Genomic DNA, 20,614 nt, shown 5'->3' with positions numbered 1-20,614 from the left:
TTGTCATTAAGATTCATTTGCTGGTTATTCATGTCTGTGTGTGTCTAAATACTAATAACATCTGCTCACTTTACAATACTGATCTCTTTGCTTCACAATATTACATGCAGTGTTACTGAAAGAGATCTGTCACATAAACCAAACACTGATCTCTGTGATAGTGGCATTATTTTAACCAATTAAACATCAACATCTAATCCTCTGTAATGCTCAATAACAGCAGGTGTTCATCACTAATGCACAATCATCATTTCATTATTAATTTATTTATAAAATATTTTATTTTCTACTTGTGCAACAGAGGATGGTAGTGTGGCTGACCTCTCTGCACAGTGTAGCAGCGTTTTATATGAGAGAGGCTCTGGCTGTCATAGAAACATAGTGAGCCAGCTCTCTGATTGGCGCGGAGTGCATGATCATCCGTTGTTTCTCACTGAGGGAAGTGCTGAGTGGACCCTCCTGTTGAAGCCCCCCTCCCCGTCCCGCTCCGCCCCGTGGAGCTGCTGCACTTCCTATTGTCCCATAGATTTGTTTTTTTCCATCCTGGTTGAACTTTCTAGTGTGACACAAATAAGACCATTAGCATCATATATGCGGCTTAGCAGTGCGCAGGGGGCATAGCCTAACAAATGTGTGGAGTCAATTGGTAAGAAACACTTTCTGTTTTTCATATGGAAATTATTCGCTAGATTAAGATGCTGATAACCAAGATAAATTTAAGTGATGTTTTATGTTTTGATATACACTACTTGTTTATAAATTTGTTATTTTTATAGTTGAGAAATCTGTTCTGGTTGCTTTTATTGTGATTATTTTGAGTTTAATTGATTGTGATTTATTTAAGATTATACTGTGCTTTTTTATAGTTCTTCAGTTGTTTGAAATACTGTTCAGGATTTGTTTGTCCAAGACTTTACAACTAATTTCTAACTACAAGTTGTAGCTCTGTCAACTCTATCACGTTTTTTTTTCTTTCTTTCTTTTTTTGGCCTTGACATTTACTAGAACTTTTTTTGCTAGTTTTAATTTTGCTAGCATATTTCTTAGAAGAAGACAGGTGAATAATATTTGGATATGTCATCTCAACAGTCAGTGTTTGTATGGATACACTTTGAAAATAAGTTTATGAAAAGGTACAATGATGAATCAAACTCCACAACAGAGCTTCCCAGCTGTGGAATAACATCCATGTTGGACACCTTGATGAAGCAGCTAATTTGGTTTATGAGAACACCGTCAAGAAACTTAATGGATGACCCTAAACACATCGGCTAGCATTCCTGTAGGAGAAATATCGGTGAAGCTCCTGAGAGACAGAATTGGATGAAAAAAAAAAAAAAAAGGAAAACAAGGCCACAAAACAAACAATGTTGCTCTTACCACATTTAACATCAAGCCCCTCTGGGAAAACAACAATGGCTTCAGCGAGGCCACAGCACGTCTAAACGTTGCTAGATCTCTCTGGCTCGTGGGGTCATGCTCGACCAGCAAAAGTTGAAACAATTGGAGTTTTATATTTTCCATTGAGCTCAGCAGTCAGACAAGTGAAACGTGTATAAAAGCTCGGCCAGTTATGCTGTTCCCCTTCATCTGAAAGTCCTGTTATGGGAGCGCTTGGTGTGTGAAGGTTTAGAAGGTGAAGAACTTGTTGAAATGGTGATTCGGTGAGGAGTGTTGCTGCGGTACTGAGGTACTGTTCTGCTTTTCTGCAGGAATGACACACTTGTATGCCGATTTTGGCTTGAAAAAGACACAGAAGGATTGCTTTAGTCTGTTCTGGAGGGTTTGTGGAAATCATGCTGAGAATGAGAAGGATGGGAAGTTTCAGGCTATTGTTTTTAATTGAGTCCGTTTTAAAATTGCTGGAATTTTAATAGCTAAAGCCAGAATATTAAAAAAAAAAAACACACACATCAATGGTGGGAATATATAGAATATTGCAAATGATGTGGGTTTGATTTTTCTGTAAAAATCTGCAGGGAATTCAGGATTGAACTTTGGATGTCACCAGGTCAACCACCGGATCTTTTATAATGTCTACGGAGTGTTTCTAAAGGGTTTATTATGGGTTTCTATTATGGGTTTATTATTTATTATTATCTTTCAAAAGAGGTCTTATATGTAAATAACAGATCTATCCTGAAAGCTGCCATCTTTGCCTTGCATGGGCACTTAGTTCCAGAAACTTTCTTAGAAGCAATCAACTGATTGGTAAATGTAATATGACTGATTCTCTCTGTATTACAGCTCGTTGCAGCTGTCAAGAGGGAAAGAATACATTGATATTTTTAAGAGCCCTAAAAAATGGTCACTGGTAAAACATTGTGATTATTTTGTGTTACTGTATGAATTATTCAATTCTGTCTCACACATGGCAACTTTTGAATGGCTGTCAATGGAAATACAGACTTTTTGGCTACACAAATGTGTTTTTTTGGCCCCTGTTTTTTTTTTTTTTTTTTTTTGTAGCATATTGTGACCCTTGACCCTTGCTTTTTATATCTTTAAGGTTTTTTTAACTTTAAAAATAAGCTTCAATTTGTTGATTAGTATAGGTAACTAGTATAGGTTCTCATTTAATTCTAAATAGTTTACTAAATTAGTTACTCAATAAATACTCAACCTAAAACAAATATTTTAAAATAGTAGAATGTAAATAAAAACTGATACTAAAATAGCACGTTAATTTTATTAAAAAAATAACAATAAACAGTTTTACTTTTATTAACTATAAATAATTTATTCATTTTAGTTAATGTTAATTTCAGCATTTACTAATACATTAAACTCAGAAGTATCTGATAGTATTACTCAAAGGCATCGAGCTAAGATGAAACAATAATGAACAGCTGTATTTTTATTACCTCACATTAACAAAGATTAAAAGATACTGCTCTTTGTTAGTCAATGTTGGTAAATGCAATCGACTCATTTTAAGAAAAAAAGTGACCTTAAAAAAAAAAAAAAATTGAGTATGTGCAGTCAATTAGGCTAAATCAATATTGTTTCAGTTCATTGCATCGATACACAGATGCTTCAAACATTGAATGGGCTGAGTGGATGAGCCCATATCAGTAATCTGATTTCATCTGTGTGTTTTCTGTGGCTGTATTGCATTGTGTGCAGTCGAAAGCATACGCAACACCACATGGTTATTGAACAGGGGTGAACAGTCAAAGAAAAGATCCAACTGCTGAACAGTGTGATGCATCTCAGGACTCATCTTAGACTAAACATGATTTACAGCCGTTAGTGTGACTGGACCATAAATTAAAAAATTATGATTTAAACTGTTTATCTGCCCTTCACTCGGGACTGTGCAGTCATTCTGGAACAATACAGCCCAGACAGAGCATGCTAAACAATATCAGTGCTGATTGGATGTGGAGTAAATAGATGTATTTCCACAAAGAAATACCCCAGTCATATTACAGTAAGTACATAAGTACATAATAAGTATGTAAGTACACTACAATACATGTAGGTATGTAAGTGCATACATTTAGTAAGTACGTAAGAAAGTAAGTAAATAAATACATTGAATTTAGTACAGAAAATGAACCCTTTAAAATCAGCAAATACAACAGCTGTTCTAACTGTACTACTATAACTTTTTTGTATTTCATTTATATAAATATATTTTTTTTATGGAGGTGAAATGCCTGATGATCTGGACATTCTTGATAATTTGTTATCATTCATAATTCATACTCACTCAGATACTAAATCTTGGTTAACTTGAAATCTAACCTGACTATTAAAACAGATTTCTGTTCATGCAAAAGCATTAAGAAACTACATGCCACATAGTTGTGCTCTCACACTCAATTCCTCTCAAATATAGTCAGCTTTAATATGCATATTTATTCAGTGCCTTGGCAATTTATTATCAAAAAGTGAAAAAATATAGCACAATGTATTGTGTTAATATAAAGGAATATTCCGGATTAACTTGTTTTACTTGTATTTTTAAATATGCATTGAGTTGTACTTTAAGGTTACAGAAAATGTCTTGGCAGAAAATAACCAGTACGTTTTCTGTTTTTGTTCATACAGTGTACCAAATCAATGCTTTTATGAATCACTGTTCGAGTCCATAAAATAAAATACAAAATATTGTACAGTATAAATAGCTCAATAAACATTACATTGGAGTTAAGTTGATTTATAATTCAGTTTAAAAAATCAGTTCTTCTACGTAAAGCTTCAAGTATAGCAAAGCATCTCACAGAAGAGACAGAGTCCGTGAATTGAGTGCTATAACAGTTTAATTTGGTCTTTCCCCGACGAGCACCGAGGTGCCGCTGACATGTTTGGACTCACAGGTTGTGATGTTTTCCAGGTTTCCCAAGGGGACGCTACTGAGAAGCTGGCTCACCAAGTCCCGCCCCAGACTGCTGCTGCTCATCGCTGGCTTGAAGAGGCCTCAGGTCACCCTCATGCGCAGGAAAAGGATGAAACGCACCAAAGTAGCAAAGGCCACGTAAGCGGTAAATATGGTTATTGTTGGATGTCAGAGCGACCTCTCAAACTCATCCCGACCACTTCAACCATCTTCAACCTGAACTTCAGTCTCCTTTAGACTTTATAGTGATTCCAATGGATTTGGATTGTGATGAAATGGACAAGTAGTTAGATTGAGAAGATCAGACAGAGCATAAAAAGGGCAAACCAGGTCAACAGTGATTGAAGAACTGTTGATGACTCATCATACATCTGTTGGACCTATTTTTAGCTGTGCACCAAATAAAAGACCAGGCACCATCCATGAATAGTCTGTAACTTGATGCCCCATTATATATATAAAAAAACACTTAAGAAAACTCTGAACATCAGATCCACATTTACTGCTGTCCAGCTAATGTTTACAGATAAAATCCAATCAGTTCAACTGGAAACCGCACAATCAAGTGAAGGTGAAAGATTTCCTCATACTAATTTTGTCAAACCTGTTACTCTGTGAAAATTCATGGGCAAAAACCTTTTAATAGGAATCCACATTATCAGAGGATCTGAGTGACGGCAAAATTTAGATTTAGCTCATTTTCAAGTTGGTCATATAATTTCAGAACTTCTGTGTGATCTGAGCTGTATATATCACCTCATTATTGCACATGTAATGAAACTGAAATTGGTTTGAAAGTGTCTTCTGTCAGTTCTACACCATGGAAATAGAAAGACCTGTGAAATTAGGCAAAAATGTTGCTATTATGACCACAACTTAAGTTGAATCAACATTCTGTTCATAGTAGTAGACATATTTTGGTCACACTTTAGTTATGGACTGATTCAGATTATTAACTAACTATTCACTATGGGTTTTGCCTCAATAAACTTCTAATTAGCTGCTTATTAATAGTTATTAACTAATTAACTAATTAATAGTTAAGTTGAGGTATGTGGTGGTTTTAAGGGATCAAAACATGGTTAGACAGAATAAGGCATTATTTAAGTTGTAGTAGCCTATTGGCAGCATTTATTAAGCTCAAGCTTTTAACCCTGTTACCAAATTTTAATATTATAATTCTTCAAAGATTATTTTATTTAATTAATGAAAAAAATGACTTCAAGGACTTAAAACAGCAGTTGTCCCAAAACAACCTTTGTGGTTAATTATCCATAGTTATAAAACCTGTTCCAAATTTTGGTAACAGGGTTGCAACATTTGAAAAGTTCATAGAAAATAAAAAGCTAATATATATATGTTTGGTCTCCTGGGGTTGATGATTCCTCTCTGGTGGTGAAACTTTCAAGCCATATTTTGTACCCTATTCATGGAAAGTGCTACCATAATATAATAAATAACATAATGACATGCTTTTTCAGCATAAATCTTACATGCAATTCCTTGCATTGCAGAACCTGCAGTCGTATGCCACATTTCACTTGAGTCGCTGACACAGAGAGAAGCTCCATCTGATGTCGACATGAACGCAGATCCAGAAACAGAGAAAGCATCTCAGTCGTCTCGGCCAAACATACGAACTAAACGCCAAAGCAGAAGCAGAAGAGGCTCTGAGTTTGTTGTGAAAATGAGGGACCTTCCACAAAGATCCAGACCCCCCGACTAAGATCTGGAGCCTCACAGTGACATTTGTTCATTTTTCTCTCAAATACACATCTGTCATGCTTCAGTTCACTACAGCGTGTGACAGCACATTATTGCTCTTGCTCTTGCTCTTTGGTTGACAGTGCTTTCCTTTCCTGTGTTCTCTGGTCAGGATTTCAGGGACTTTTATTTTTAGATTCCTAATGATGTGTGTGGGTGAAAAAGAAGAAGAAAAACACGAATGAAAAAAAAGAAAATAAAAATATATAATTGCCATGAGCTAGTAACCAACAGCACACCAGTGAGGTTTCCATACTGTTGAGCTCGACAGACTGACAGCCGACGGTCTATAACTGTGTCCAGAGAAGCAAAATAATTCATGTAAATGTCAATATCTATTGAAAAACCTTATATACATATACAGAGTTATATACATCCAACTTGATTATTCTGTGGCTCCCATTACCATTTAACACCCCCCCCCCACACACACACACACACCAAAAAACAAACAAAAACAAATCATCACTGAAACATGATTGAGAATTTGTTTTTATTAAAAAACAAAAACAAAAAAACAACAAACAACAAAAAAAATCAAGCAGCTATTTGACAGCTTATACAAGTAATTAGTTTTTACTGAAGACGTCCACATAATTATTAATAAAAACTTCACTAATTATTAGGTGAATCTCATAAAGCATGTCAAATCTAGCTCATACAGTGTATCACACAAAATCCAAGGAAAAAAATAATTATATTTTTCATTAAGAACATTACCATTCTTTAGGACCATTATCTTTTCTGTTTACACTGTGACATTATTTTCATGACAATTAAGAACATTTTACCCCCAAATTACTGAAATGTTTCTCTTCTCTCTCTCTCAACAGTTACTCATTAGATTCTCATTACTATGGTACACTAATAAAAATGTAAACAAATGATATCAGGTATAAATATAATAAAAAATTTGATGTAAAATTCTTTATGAAAAATATAATTCATATATTTTATACATGTTTTTATTCAATATTTGTATATTTTTATCATATAATTTTATAAATTATATTTTCAAATTCTAACTTGATTCTGGTTTCAACTGAGATCGGGGTGAAATATGGGGTGAAATATGACATTTTTCATGAGATTCACTCATCACATTTGCTTCAAGTAACTTCCAGCAACAAGCTACAGAACAATGAGTCAAAATATATGCTTACATAGTTTGAAACTTATTTTTTTTCTATAGAAAAGTTGTTTTTTGTGTTCATATTGTCTTCTCTACCTAGCTACTAATGTGAAAGCAAGCACAGACTTCTTTGAAGAATTGCATACGTTTAATTTTTTGATTCTTTTCAGCAATTCTTTGAATAAACAAGGTAACACTTTATATTAAGTCGTCCCATTTGTCCTTTGTTACATATGTGATAACATAGTAATGAAATAGTAATTACACATTTATAAAATCAGATAAATCCAAAAAAAAAATCTCATTAACATTTTTAGACATAAACCACTGATAACAGCCCTTTATAACATTTGCATAGCAAATTAATTAATTACTAATTAAATGATCCAAAACTAAGCACTTAATATAAAGTGTGACCAATGTGTGCCAACATGTTAAAATCAAAGCCCTGAGGATGATTCATGTGAATTTATCTATTGTGTTTGAATAACTTCAATTCATACGTGAAAACACTAATTAAGTACACCTCTCTCTCTCTCACACACACACACACACACAGTCTAGCTGAAGTTTCTCTTTAGTTGTGGTTTTTGCAGTGCTAGTTAGAAATCAGCATTCGTTATATTTAATCTAATTTCTTAAATGGCATCTGATTCTGCATTTTTCAATTTATGTTCAAGCATTAAATATGAAACCCATTGAGGAAGTTACACAGAGATCCTGTGGGATAGGCAAGTTAACATGAACAGGTTCAACTTTAATTTATTTTCTTTAGACATGATTTTTAAATAATTATAGAAAAAGATTTTGATTACTGTGTCCTAACCAGATGTTGATGCAGGTTTATGTCATTTGATCTGTGTGCACAATGAAGGTGAAACTACTGTGCAATATAAAACAATCACAGCCAATCAGACTATATTTGACATTAAATATTCAACCATATGGACCAATGAGAGTAGCTTCATCACCCTGGCTCTGGTCTGAGCTTCAGAAGGTCCCACCAGAGGAATGATCTCAGATGGGCGAGTGTTTGGGATGTTATTTTATGGTGAATTTCTGCTGGATTAGCTTGTATCTGTTGAGCTGCTGCTCAGAGACGGACGGCTGAAGACCTGCCAGAGCCTGTCTGAAGTCTTCTGAACACAGAATCAGAGCGCTGGCCTCCGAATCCACACCTGCATCACAGACACAGAGATGAAGAAAGAGTGAAGGAAAGTTGTGCAGACATTGAGGAACAAGCAGAGAGACAGACAGAGTCAGGCCAGACACATGCTCTACTCCAGCAGACTAATGTACATGTGAATGCTTGACCAATGCATTGCCAAAGCCAAGGGTTAGAATGAGGTCCTGCATAGTGTTTGCATAGAGTATGTTTTTAGGCTCAGAGTGAGTAGCTGGAATATGGACACATGTGATTCATGCATAAAATGTTCATTTTAATTTATTTTTGGTTTAAAGATAGCTCCGTCTTTTAAATGTTTAACCAATAAAGATCTCAGCTGTAGACTGGCAAATGCACGGACACTGTTATATAATATATAATATAACTTAATATATTGCAAATATTTGCACGGAAATTAATGTTTGAACACGCTGATGAGTCTGGAAAAATAAAACACTTCAAATTTGACAGCACAAATTTTTTACAAATCATTCTTTATGTATATTGTTATGTATAATTATATATAATTCCTTATATAGATACACATATACTGACAGAAGACCTTCAGCCACTTATAATTGAAAAATTATATTAAGTATATATATATACATATATATATATATATATATATATATATATATATATATATATATATATATACTTAATATGTAATCATATATAATGTAGTTCATATTTTTTACAATGTTTTTGAAAGAAGTCTTAAACTCAGCAAAGCTGAATTTAATCAAAAACAGTAATATAATAAATAATAAAATCTAATAATAACACTTATTTAGCAAGAGCGCATTAAACTGACTGAAAGTGACAGTAAAGACATTTAGAAAGATTTCTATTTCAAGTCAATGCTGTTCTTTTAAACTTCTTCAACATTGACAGTGGCAAGAAATGTTTCTTAATAATTTATAAAACCAATAAAATACTAAACACTAATAACTAAACACTAAATTGTCATATTAAAATGATTTCTGGAAGAAATTACCGCAGGTAACAGAGACTGTGGCATTTAGTTTGACACGGATACTGTTGTACTTTTCCCCATACCTTCAGTGATTCGAGAAATCTTCCTCTTGATGGCACACATCATGGCGTCCGAACAGAGCGCGTAGAGATCTGCTCCGGTCAGCTGAGGAGGACAGGACTCCACGACCTCGGACAGACACACGCTGGGATCCACTTTAAACCTGCAAGCAGAACACCAGCAGAGAGTCATCGGGGTCATCACACACCCTCCAGCACTGAGAGAGAGGAGCGTCATGATGGACACACTCACCTGCGCAAGACTGCCTTCAGAACCTGCAGCTGAGACTCTCGGTCTTCATTCACTCCCACATACACCAACTTATCAAACCTGCGGGGAAAACATGCAAGAATGCAAGACTGCAAGACAAACTGAAGAGCAACTGAATCTGAATGCATTTACCTGCCAGGCCTGAGCAGGGATGGGTCCAGCAGATCTGGGCGATTAGTTGCTCCAATCACAAAGACATCTCCAGACGAATGAAGACCGTCCAGCTCTGCTAAAAGCTGTGACACAACCCTAATAAAAAAAATAAATAAAAAAAGACAAAACCCGGCTTAATGTAACAATATCCATTGTTTCAAACCAGCTTCACAGTATAAAACAGGAAAGTACCAGAATAAAGTAATGCTTAATTAAAAAACTGAGGCAAATCCAAATATATTTACTCAGTCTTTATTTAGCTTGAGTAGTTTAATAACAATAATAGTTCAGTTCAATAGCCGAATGCATTTGTGGATTTTGAAATATTTCTTTGCGTCAAGACATGCTGAAAAGTCCACAAATAAGTGGACTCCACCCACCGTCTACTCAAGCCAATCAGATAGCAGAGCCAAAACACTGTGACAAATCATGCTTTGCTTTAAACTCAGGAGGTGGTGATAGTTTCAGTTTGCACCCGTGAAAGGAAGTGACATGGCGATGAATCACCGGCAGTAAACTGATGTCCCGTTCTCCTTCTGAAGTACTGCACACTTGCATAAATATAGGACAAAGTATAACGTAGAAGACTAAATATGAGTCCAAGTGACTGATTTTATGGACTTCCTATCTTAGCCAATGCAGATGAATGAGCGAGGTTATCTCAAGAAGAGACCTCCCTGAATGTAAAGCAAAATGTAATTAGTTATAGTGCTATGTGCTATGGCTGTTATGTGACTGGCTTGAGTAGATATGGGTGGAGCTTTACATTTATGTGTGGATCATAATGTATTTATTTGGAATAAAGGAACAAAATTAACCCCACAGTACAGTATACTCACAGATACTGAATTTAAAATTTTCCTCAGCTGTAAGTCATAACAATTAGATTTAACACAAAAAAAACCTTGAAATATTTCAGTTTGTGTGCAATGAATCTAGAATATAAGAAAGTTTTTTTTTTTTTTATTAAATTACAAAAAATAAAGAACTTTTCCATGACCTTCTAATTGTTTTGAGATGCACCTGTAAAATTGACTTGACTTGAGTGCATTTTTATTTTACTCCACTACATTGCTTACTTTCCACTATATTCTGAACTGAGGAAATCCTCAGGCAGGATCCCATAACTGATTCGTGAACGAGCTGAATCTTTTGAACTGGTTCACAAATCACACTATTCATTCACAGATTGGACTGGTGTTGCTATATTTTACTGAGTTTAGCATCTGCACATGTCTTGTGATGCTGACCTGTCCATCACCCCTCCTGAGTCTCCACTGTGTCCTCTATTAGGAGCCAAAGAGTCCAGCTCATCAAAGAAAATAACACAGGGAGCAGCGGTTCTGGCCTTTCTGAACACTGACGGACAGAGAGAGAGATGTTAACCAGCTCAGTGAAGTAAATACAGTGGACAACAGATCGACAGGAGTAGTTTATTTAATTGCTCTTACCTTCTCGAATGTTCTCTTCACTCTGACCAACGTACATGTTGATGAGTTCAGGACCCTTCACACTGGAAACAAACACAAGTTTTGACTCTGACCAGTCTCCTGAATATTTCAAACTCAAAAGCAAACAGATGAAGTGATGTAGTCACCTGAGGAAGGTCATGGTACACTCGGTGGCGACGGCTTTAGCCAGCAGGGTCTTCCCTGTGCCAGGCGGCCCGTAGAGCAGCAGTCCGGAGCGCCGCAGCCCCAGCGAGAGCAGCTCTGGATGCTCCAGAGGAAGCTGAATCGTGTCCAGAATTTCCTTCTTAACCTGCTGCAGTCCACCAACGTCCTGCCACCTGACCGACGGGATCTGACATGAAGAAATAATCACATCTTTATTAAAGCAGGAGATTTTACTTAAAGTTGGGTAAATAGTACACTTCAGCAGAGACTTCATTTCTGGGTGAACCTTTCTGACTTAATAGGCGATTTCAAAGAGGCTAGCAATAGCAAACTAGCTTTGAAAGCATAAGATCACACCCTCCCTGCATAATCACTCTCCAAAGCCACGCCTCCTACAAAACACATGACTGTGCACAGACAGAGCAGAGGATAACCAGCGACACGATGAGAAACGCTGTCAGATCACCTCATCTCTCGTTCACCAGTGAGAAAACATCACAGTACGAAGCAGTTTATCATAGTCCGTGGACTGAAGAATTTGACTGGACAAACATTTTTATGATCCTACACCTCCCACAGATGAAATAAATACATTTAGACCACTTAACTTAGTGATTGCTGTCGAGACATGAAGAGAATATCAACCAGCATAACAAAAAATGTTTTTGAACAATTACCCTTGTGAAAAAGAAGTGTGCTTAACTGTATTGCATGTGCACTTACAGTGTACCTCAAAACCTGAAAGTATCATTTTAAACTATTACTGGTAGTTCATGTTATATTAATAAAATGAAAGTGTTTCTTAACACATTAAAAGTACACTTTTGTAATAATGTCAAATTAAAAGTTTGACTTTAAAGTGCAATTTAAATAATATCAGTTTTAATAACATTTTGCCATTCTTTTAAAAAATATACTTATTTTGATGTGCTGACTTACATGCTAACGTGCATGAATGTCCAAATTAAGTCCTTAGCAATGCATATTACTAATAATAATGTATTTTTGATATATTTTTGGTAGAAATTTAACAAAATATCTTTATTGAACATGATCTTTACTTAATATCCTAATGATTTTTGGCACAAAAGAAAAATCAATCATTCTGTCCATTACAATGTATTGTTGTCTATTGCTACGGATACAGCTAGCCGTGCTACTTATGACTGCTTTTGTGCTCCAGGGTCACATATTTTAGTTTATAATAAATGCTTATAAGTACAATCGGCAGTACAATTTAACCATATTTTAAAGACAATATTCCAAAACAAATCTACACATAAAGATGTACTTAAGTCCTACTTGAGCAGGTCAAAGAAAGAACCCATAAATGCATTTAATACAATTATAATATAATACATTTTTCATGAGAGTACAATGGACACAAAAGACAAAGTCAAAGCAACTGTACTTTTGGGGCTCCGATGGCTTGTGAATGTGCCTCCTGCAGGACGTCCAGAGCAGCGCTGAAGTCCTCAGACGTGACGCTCACCCCAGAGACACACAGATCCTCCTCTTCCTGTTCACTCGCCGCTTCTGGAAAACTATAGACCCAAAACACCACAGCAGTTTCTCATCCATACAACAGAACGAGCACAAACAGAGCTGGAGCGACTGACAGCAGCTGGGTGAAGACTTACTACGTCTGCAGAAGTCGTCTGTGAGCAGCTTTCCCAGCACTGGTAAGAAGTGCACAAAGATCTCCTAAAACAAAACCCTACAGAAACAAAACCGTATGGGCTATCAAATGTACTTATGTAAAGTTGGACCAGGACCATTTATAAAAAAAAGTACATGAAAGCATAGATAAGATAGATGATCAGTAAATAGTCTCACAGCAGTCTTTTTGGCAATCTGGCCAAGATTGACGTCTTTTCCCAACAGCAGGTCCTCACTGAGGCTGGACAGCATCGTCCTGCGCTGCGCCTCAGACAGACTCTCTATCGTCACCTGGTGCACAAACGCTGCCATCACATCTGAGGACAGCTCTCGCTGGCTGCTCACAGACCCCACCACCACCACACTGCAGAAGAAGAGAAGAAACAAGTAAATGAGTACAAACGGCCATATGCTTCTTTCAACAGTCTTTGGAGGTATTTTCTTTTCCATCAAAGCAAGTGGAAGGAGTCTGGCATGTTGCCGTCTCACCTGGCGTGAGCAGTTGCTACGAGCTGGCAGAGGGTGGACGAGACCCTGGAGTCGGTCTCAGGGCCGTCTCGCGACTGGCCGAGCAGCTGCAGGTTTCTCAGCAGCAGAACACACGGGTGATGGAGCTCCGCTCTCTCAAAGACAGACTTCATCTTCACCTCGCACGCAGCTGCAGTGTCTGCACAGAGACCGACGCAATCCACCTGCACACACCAGCCTCCTCATATCATAACATGCATTCTGTGCAGTTTGGTTTTTGAACAAATAAATTCAACTATTAAAATATGGCTATAACATGAGTCAGCACTGAGACATTTGCTCACTTGATGCAATGCAGTTGGCCACAAATGTGGCAGTGCTTTAACTAAAACGAGTAATCAATAATGATTAGGGGAAACAAATTCTTAATTTATAGTCACAGTATCATGCCTGCATTTCATGGAAAGTAAAGATGTATTGACAAAAAATATACAACAACAAATTCTGCATAGAAAACTATCAAGAACAATTGTTAAATGGTATTAACTAAAATGCAAAAATTTAATATTTGTGTATTTTTATGCTCATTCCAGAGCATCCCATTTGTTAGCTTAGCAACATGCTAATGTTCTACTTCACTCAACTGTGTTTTGTTTGCTGTAAACTTATGAAAGACACAACTTATGAAGGTTTTGATGCTAGTAACTGTGGAAAAAACTACTGCAGAATAATCCCAGCTCACCTTGATCAGATGCAGATGCAGCCTCCTGCTAGCTGCTCTTACCGCCGTGACTTTACCACTGCCATTGGGACCCATCAGAAGAACCGAACAGCCTCTCTTTAATGTTAGAGAGCTGCAGAAAATTAAAAAGATACTGAAGAATATAAAGTTGTGAAATGAATTGTGGTTAATTTGTTTAATATACCAGCAGGTTTTGTTAATAAATATGGTTTGAAAATAATGTTATAATTAGTCATAATTACAGGAGGAATACAGAAAATATTTTAGCCTATATGGGTTAGGGGACTTATATGTATATATATATATATATATATATATATATATATATATATATATATATATATATATAGAGAGAGAGAGAGAGAGAGAGAGAGAGAGAGAGAGAGAGAGAGAGAGAGAGAGAGAGAGAGAGAGATAACAAGTGGTTGACAAAGAGAGGCCTTTTAGTCCAATAGGTTGAGATCTGCTATTATTACAGAAGGACGGATGCACAAAATCAATATGTTTAACAACATAACTTTTAACTGAGATTTTATGTTCTTAAAAGAGCAATATTAATACTGCAATATTGAGGTTGTGTGCACTTTATACATAATATATATATACACGGTACAGACCTTTCGCTGAAGTGAGGTTGGATGATGGTGAGCAGCTGCTCCACAGTGCTGGACAGACCCGGGGGACAGAGACTCGTCCAGAAAGATGAACCCTTCTGCAGCACAGAGCAGGGAGAGCGGCTGTGGGCGGAGCCTCCCTGTGGACAGCCAATCAGAGCTTGAGCACACCTGCATATATGAACTGCACAATATGACAGAGCAGATTCCGACTGGACTATTATTAATGTAATTCCTCACCATGTATAGTGAAGTGTGACTGGAATCAGCCAGATATGAAGAAACCTCTTCCTCCTCAGCGGAGAAACCGCACACCTGCTTCACTCTGAAATACAGCACAGGCCACCTGCGAAACACAGAGGCTGCATGAGGACTGGTGTTCAGAGACCTCGAAAGCCTCGGCTGAAGATAAACCCACACCTGAGGATTCCTTCAGAGCTGTTCTCGATCAGATCAGGATGTCCTTCTGACGGGATTCCCAATATACTCCCCCGCTGAACAAGCCTGCAAACAAACAATGCTCAGGAAAACCAGGAAGAGGGACTGTGCGTATATGCTACGTCTGAAAGTGCGCTGTGAGCACCTGGGTGTGCTGAAGTGCTTGTAGAGGATGCTGTCGAAGGGCCCATGGGAGTTGTAGTCTGGAGATACGACGGCTTCAATGTGCAGCTCTTTAGCAAACGGCGGCGCTGCACATCGACACGCGCTCACGGAGATCTGAGACCCAGCCTCAGACGACTCCTTATTCCACCTCTGCTTGAGTTACATGACACACACATACACACACACACACACACATACACACACAAAACAATCACACATCTGCTGACATCTGATCAACCATCAGACCTCACTGAGTGTTTACAGACAGTGGCAGACTGATAAAATAATATCTGGCCATTCTTGAGATGAGCAGTAGTCAATAACCAGAACTGGGATTAAAAATGCTACATATATATATATATATATATTGAACATGTATAAAAATATAAATGCTTACAGTCTATATAAATATAAATCTATTTGAAGGAAGTATTTGTATTTAATCTCTCTATATGAAGTTGGATGTATAGGTATATCAAAAGATATGTAAGAAATTAAGAATACCCCTACCGCTTGATTGTTTATATACTTGGAAAGTGTAGACTATATCATCGCACAGTTCTGTATATCTTTAAATATATATATATACACTTCACCTTAATTTTGATGGTCTTATTTCCGACAGGCACTGCCATCCCATCTGCCAGGTTAAACCACTGAACCGGTGAAATGAAGCCCACATTGTCATTCATATCCATGTCTTGCTGTCTAACTGATTCAAAAGCTCTGATAGAAACCAGATGAACACGTCCTTGCTTCTTAAAGGGAAATGAACAGCTACTCTCCCGGTCACCGAGGACTGGACTCAGAGAGGTCTTCTTCGTCTTGTCTGCTGGGATGGACGCAATGACCCACTCCCCGTTAAACAAACCCATCTTCAGTAACAAGCTCTTGTGCACAAATATAGTGCTGTCGACATCCAATCCTTCATTCTGCTCTAGTCTAGACAGAATTCCTCCAGGTTTCTGGAGATTTGAGACGTCTACCACGCTCACATCAAGTCTGCATTCAAGAGCCTGCAGGAAAGCACTGAAGTCCAACACTTTAGTGTTCAGCAAAGAGCTACCAGAACTCAAGCTACTGGCATACTGGGCAAAATCAGAGACAAAGAGCGAGGAAGCGGACAGTCTGCTTGTGCTGCTGGTGTTGGTCAGGTCCAGATCTCTGCAGTCTGACACCACCACACTAGTGTCCACTGTTATCCTGCCCTGACTGACAGGGGTGCACTCCAGCACCATCACCTCCGACAGGTACTGCTGCACCTGTGAGGCTTCTTCCCCCAGTAAATGATGGTAGGGGATCAGAAGCGCGTCGCCTTGCCTCGCCAGCAGAGTCTGTCCGTGACAGGAGGCTAGGATCAGCAGAGCATTGGAGAACTTCTCTGAAGAAGCCCATTTAAAGCTCTGCTTCGTCCGAGCCCCGATCACAATCTTCTTTAAAGGCAGCAGAGACTGTGGGCGAATCGTTCCTGGCGAGTGCTCCTTCAGTCCGTAGTGTTTGAGGAAAGATATGCTCACGTAAACAGCGAGACACGTGGGAATGTTTACATCGGTCTCTTCATCCGGAGTCGCGTGCGCGCACACCAAAAAGCCCCGATTACAGGGGGACTGCTGGTCTATCAGAGACAATAACAACGCGTATGTGGATCCAGTGTAGCCCGGGAACTTTTGAGTAAATTGTGTTTTGTTGATAAGCACATGTAGAGGATGAATATGTGTTGGAAAGTCATCAAGACACTGCAACTTCACGGGAGCCGCCATGTTGAAAATGTGCGCATGCGCACTGAAACTACAAAAACTGACCGCTGACCTTTTTTTTCCAAATATATTCAATTCAATTAAAGTTTATTTGTATAGCGCTTTTTACAATACAAATCGTTACAAAGCAACTTTACAGAAAATTATGTTTCTACAATATTTAGTAGTAGCTAGTACACTGTAAAAACTAAAGGTTCCTGGAGGCACCTTTTGGGGTTCTTCACTTCGCCACGCATTCTCATTTACTCAAATAACAAAACATAAACTCTAAAGATAGCATTTTCACAACTTTCAATCAAAGGAAAAAATCTGACAGAGACTGATAACAGCAGTCAGAAGAGAGAACAATGCCAAATTTATCATTCCTCCCAAAGACTCTGGATTTGAAACACCCTTGCATTAGCAATTTTTTTTTTCACATAATAAAAAAATAAAAATAAAAATAAAACAATGGGGAGGATTTACGATGCTGATGGCCGCTGAAACGCATCACCACAGCTGTTCTGAGATTATGTGTAGGCTGTTCATTGAAAAAAATAGTGATATACATCAAATTAAATAATAAAATATTTACATTTATTCATTTAGCACAGGTATTTTTTTTATTATCTTAAAAATGAGGAACACCACAGGAATTATTTATGTCATATTATTGCATTGAATAATGGTTGTAGACTAATTAAGTACACAATGTGTCTATAATGTGTGTGTGTACACTACATATGTCTACACACATGGACAAACTCATACTTACCTCATCATATACAGTCCAGGACAGCAGGATCATCATGTAACAGGAAGGGCAATGGTATAATTTCTCTAAAATAAAAAAAATAAAAAAGAACTGTTAATAACCTATAAATGGGGTTAAGTGAGGTTAACTAAAGTTCGGGAGCAGGGCCACACCTCAAACAATCACCTGACTTCCAAACCTCCATATATACCAGGCCACCTCACACCACTCTGCTAGTCTCGTTCTCGAAAACCCACCCTTCCCTCCCTTTCTCATCCATTCAACCAACCTTATCCCACATTATATTTCTATCAGGTTGTATCAGGCGTGGTCCTAGCTAGTGAAATAATTGAATGTTTTAGAAGGGTTTCTGGTGTGTGTCTGCTACCGTTCACTTATTTACACACCTGCAAAATATGGGGTATGTCCAGAGAGGTCTGTTTATTGTCAACCAGCATCAGACTTCAGCAGCTGTCCACTGCCTCACAGGTGTCCACTACAGAGCCACATTTCTTCATTAACTGCTGAATAAAAAATAACATATGGGTAGTTTTTTTTATTGTTAAATTCAGTTCAGTGTAACAGTGTATCATATATAATTTTGGATTAGGCCAAGCTGAAACACTATTTCAGTTATTTCAATGTCAAATAAATAATGAAATACTTACATGGTGCTGCTCTGTGAAGCTTTTGAGACTTTCAGAGAAGTCATACTGGATTTTCTGAGGAGAGAAAATGATCAAAACCAGTTTAAGTACGTTATGTGCAAATGTAACGTACGTTAACATGGATGTGTAACTATTTAACAAACGTAAACGAAAGAGTTACAATGAATAAACACATAAACACGTAAACAATGAATAAACACATAAACATTTAAACATCATGCGTACACCAAACTAATAATTATTGTTTGTGACCTTGTGTTTGTGGTCCCCATTTCGTCCCACAAAGTGCATTAGACTCGTAAGCATCGCGGCTATTAAATTAATGGTTAAAACAAACATACAAAAAACAAAAAATACAGTCTATTGTGTCAGTGTGGGAATTAGTATACAAATAATAAACCTGTGTATTTATTTCGGAGTCTTTACTCACCTTGCGCAGCGGTTGTTTCTTACTCTCTTTGATGAATGGAGCTTGGAGCCGTTACTTCTTTGTATTTGAAATCGCTCTTCCACGCACGCGCGCGTGAGCAAACAGTAGGAGCGCGAGGACGCGTCCAAACCGTCTATGGTCCAAACCTCATGCATTTTCTTCTTGACAACAGCTGAAAAATTATTTCTGAATAATTTAAACGTATTTTATTAGGCAAATAAAAAAAAAACTCGAAATATTACTATTGTACCGATTGTTATAATTAGAATATTTTTTTATTTTTATTAAAGTAGGCTAGCTAATGCGTAATGAGTCATATTTAGTTCAATCATATTTTTAATGTTTGCTTTAAAGTTTCTAGGTAAACTATCCACCTTCAAATGATTTAACATTTAGCCTATTTCAATAAAACTATTTTATTTATTTTTTTATTTATGTTTTGACAGAACAAGTGTGAAGATTTTTACATTTAGTTTTTTTTTCACATGGAAAGTGCCACAAAAGTCATTGTTCCATCACATTCCTCAAAAGTAATTATTATTAATAATAATAATCAGTCAAATTTCATTTTTGTCACATGAATCTCTTGGTTCTTCCAGATGCTGGCTTTTACAAGTGAGATCTTCCAGGAACCACTTTAATGTTAACAGAGCTTACAGTAACCCTTTTTTAAAATGTGAGTTCCTCCAGGAACCTTCAGAGCACGTTGAGGTCTCAGTGTAATGAAAGGGTGACTCCAGAACCTCAGAACTGGGAACAAAGTGCTTCGAGGATCCTATGAGTTCCTGCACGAACTGTAAAGACTATAATGGTTCCTCCAGGAACCATATTATGAGAAAAAGAGCTTTGAGGCACTTAAAATACATTTTAAGGTTCCAGGAGTACTCAAAAGGATACCTGAGGCACCTTTAGTTTTTACAGTGTAGTTTGTGCACGTTTGACAGGATTTTAGAAAAAAATAAATAAATAATACAAGACGTTGTCAGCTAGACGATGAACTATCAATATTATTAATTAATAGTTATTATATGATGCAGTCACACATGTAGCAATAATTGTTAGTTCTGTTTGTTGATTCAAGGTGTAAATCCTAGGCAAAACATAGAAACAAAATATAGACATCATTAGCATAGTTGCTGATCCAACAAAGTAAAATTAGTTTAACCCAAGCTAATGAATAAAAATGCACATTTGATCAAATGCAACTACACTCACAATTTAAGAGATACATTATCCGTATGCTTGGCGAAAGAGATGTGTTTTTAATCTAGATTTAAACAGAGAGAGTGTGTCTGAACCCCGAACATTATCAGGAAGGCTATTCCAGAGTTTGGGAGCCAAATGTGAGAAAGCTCTACCTCCTTTAGTGGACTTTGCTATCCTAGAAACTACCAAAAGTCCAGCGTTTTGTGACCTTAGGGAGCGTGATGGGTTGTAGCGTGGTAGAAGCCTAGTT

General features: G+C 37.2%; 1 protein-coding gene and 1 long non-coding RNA gene across 6 annotated transcripts; one reads left to right on the top strand and one right to left on the bottom strand.

Annotated features, from left to right (window-relative positions):
• Positions 1-1,257: 1,257 nt before the first annotated feature.
• On the top strand, positions 1,258-6,164 carry LOC113065216 (uncharacterized). The gene is made up of 3 exons (XR_003278953.1): positions 1,258-1,690; positions 4,343-4,490; positions 5,860-6,164. It is a non-coding gene; the product is annotated as an uncharacterized LOC113065216 (long non-coding RNA).
• Positions 6,165-6,588: 424 nt separating this feature from the next.
• On the bottom strand, positions 6,589-19,248 carry pex6 (peroxisomal biogenesis factor 6). Of its 5 annotated transcripts, none has more exons than XM_026236480.1 (22): positions 19,159-19,203; positions 18,981-19,039; positions 18,729-18,782; positions 18,468-18,584; positions 18,082-18,146; positions 16,167-17,847; positions 15,551-15,720; positions 15,388-15,471; positions 15,208-15,313; positions 14,971-15,107; positions 14,354-14,486; positions 13,633-13,835; positions 13,321-13,507; positions 13,125-13,201; positions 12,896-13,028; positions 11,466-11,671; positions 11,320-11,381; positions 11,119-11,227; positions 9,848-9,964; positions 9,698-9,775; positions 9,469-9,608; positions 6,589-8,419 (listed from the first exon to the last, which is right to left on the bottom strand). In XM_026236480.1, the coding sequence occupies exons 6-22, from the start codon at positions 17,328-17,330 to the stop codon at positions 8,283-8,285; spliced, it is 3,243 nt and encodes a 1,080-aa protein (XP_026092265.1). In that variant the 5' UTR covers positions 17,331-17,847; positions 18,082-18,146; positions 18,468-18,584; positions 18,729-18,782; positions 18,981-19,039; positions 19,159-19,203; the 3' UTR covers positions 6,589-8,282. The 5 variants fall into 5 exon arrangements, with proteins under 5 accessions (XP_026092265.1, XP_026092266.1, XP_026092262.1 ...); XM_026236481.1 differs by having other exon boundaries at positions 18,468-18,581; XM_026236477.1 differs by lacking the exon at positions 18,981-19,039 and having other exon boundaries at positions 19,159-19,248.
• Positions 19,249-20,614: the final 1,366 nt, after the last annotated feature.

This window comes from Carassius auratus, chromosome 47 (assembly GCF_003368295.1).
Source record: "Carassius auratus strain Wakin chromosome 47, ASM336829v1, whole genome shotgun sequence".
Taxonomy (NCBI): domain Eukaryota; kingdom Metazoa; phylum Chordata; class Actinopteri; order Cypriniformes; family Cyprinidae; genus Carassius; species Carassius auratus.
This window is presented reverse-complemented; position numbering and strand designations above follow the sequence as displayed.

Excerpts from the sequence above, each read along its gene's own strand:
- pex6 (XM_026236477.1), bottom strand. The coding sequence starts at position 17,330 with ATGGCGGCTCCCGTGAAGTTGCAGTGTCTTGATGACTTTCCAACACAT. Across the intron at positions 15,721-16,166 it reads ATAAGACCATCAAAATTAAG|AGGTGGAATAAGGAGTCGTC; the intron begins GTGAAGTGTATA and ends TAACTCAAGCAG. Across the intron at positions 15,314-15,387 it reads AGCTCTGAAGGAATCCTCAG|GTGGCCTGTGCTGTATTTCA; the intron begins GTGTGGGTTTAT and ends TGTGTTTCGCAG.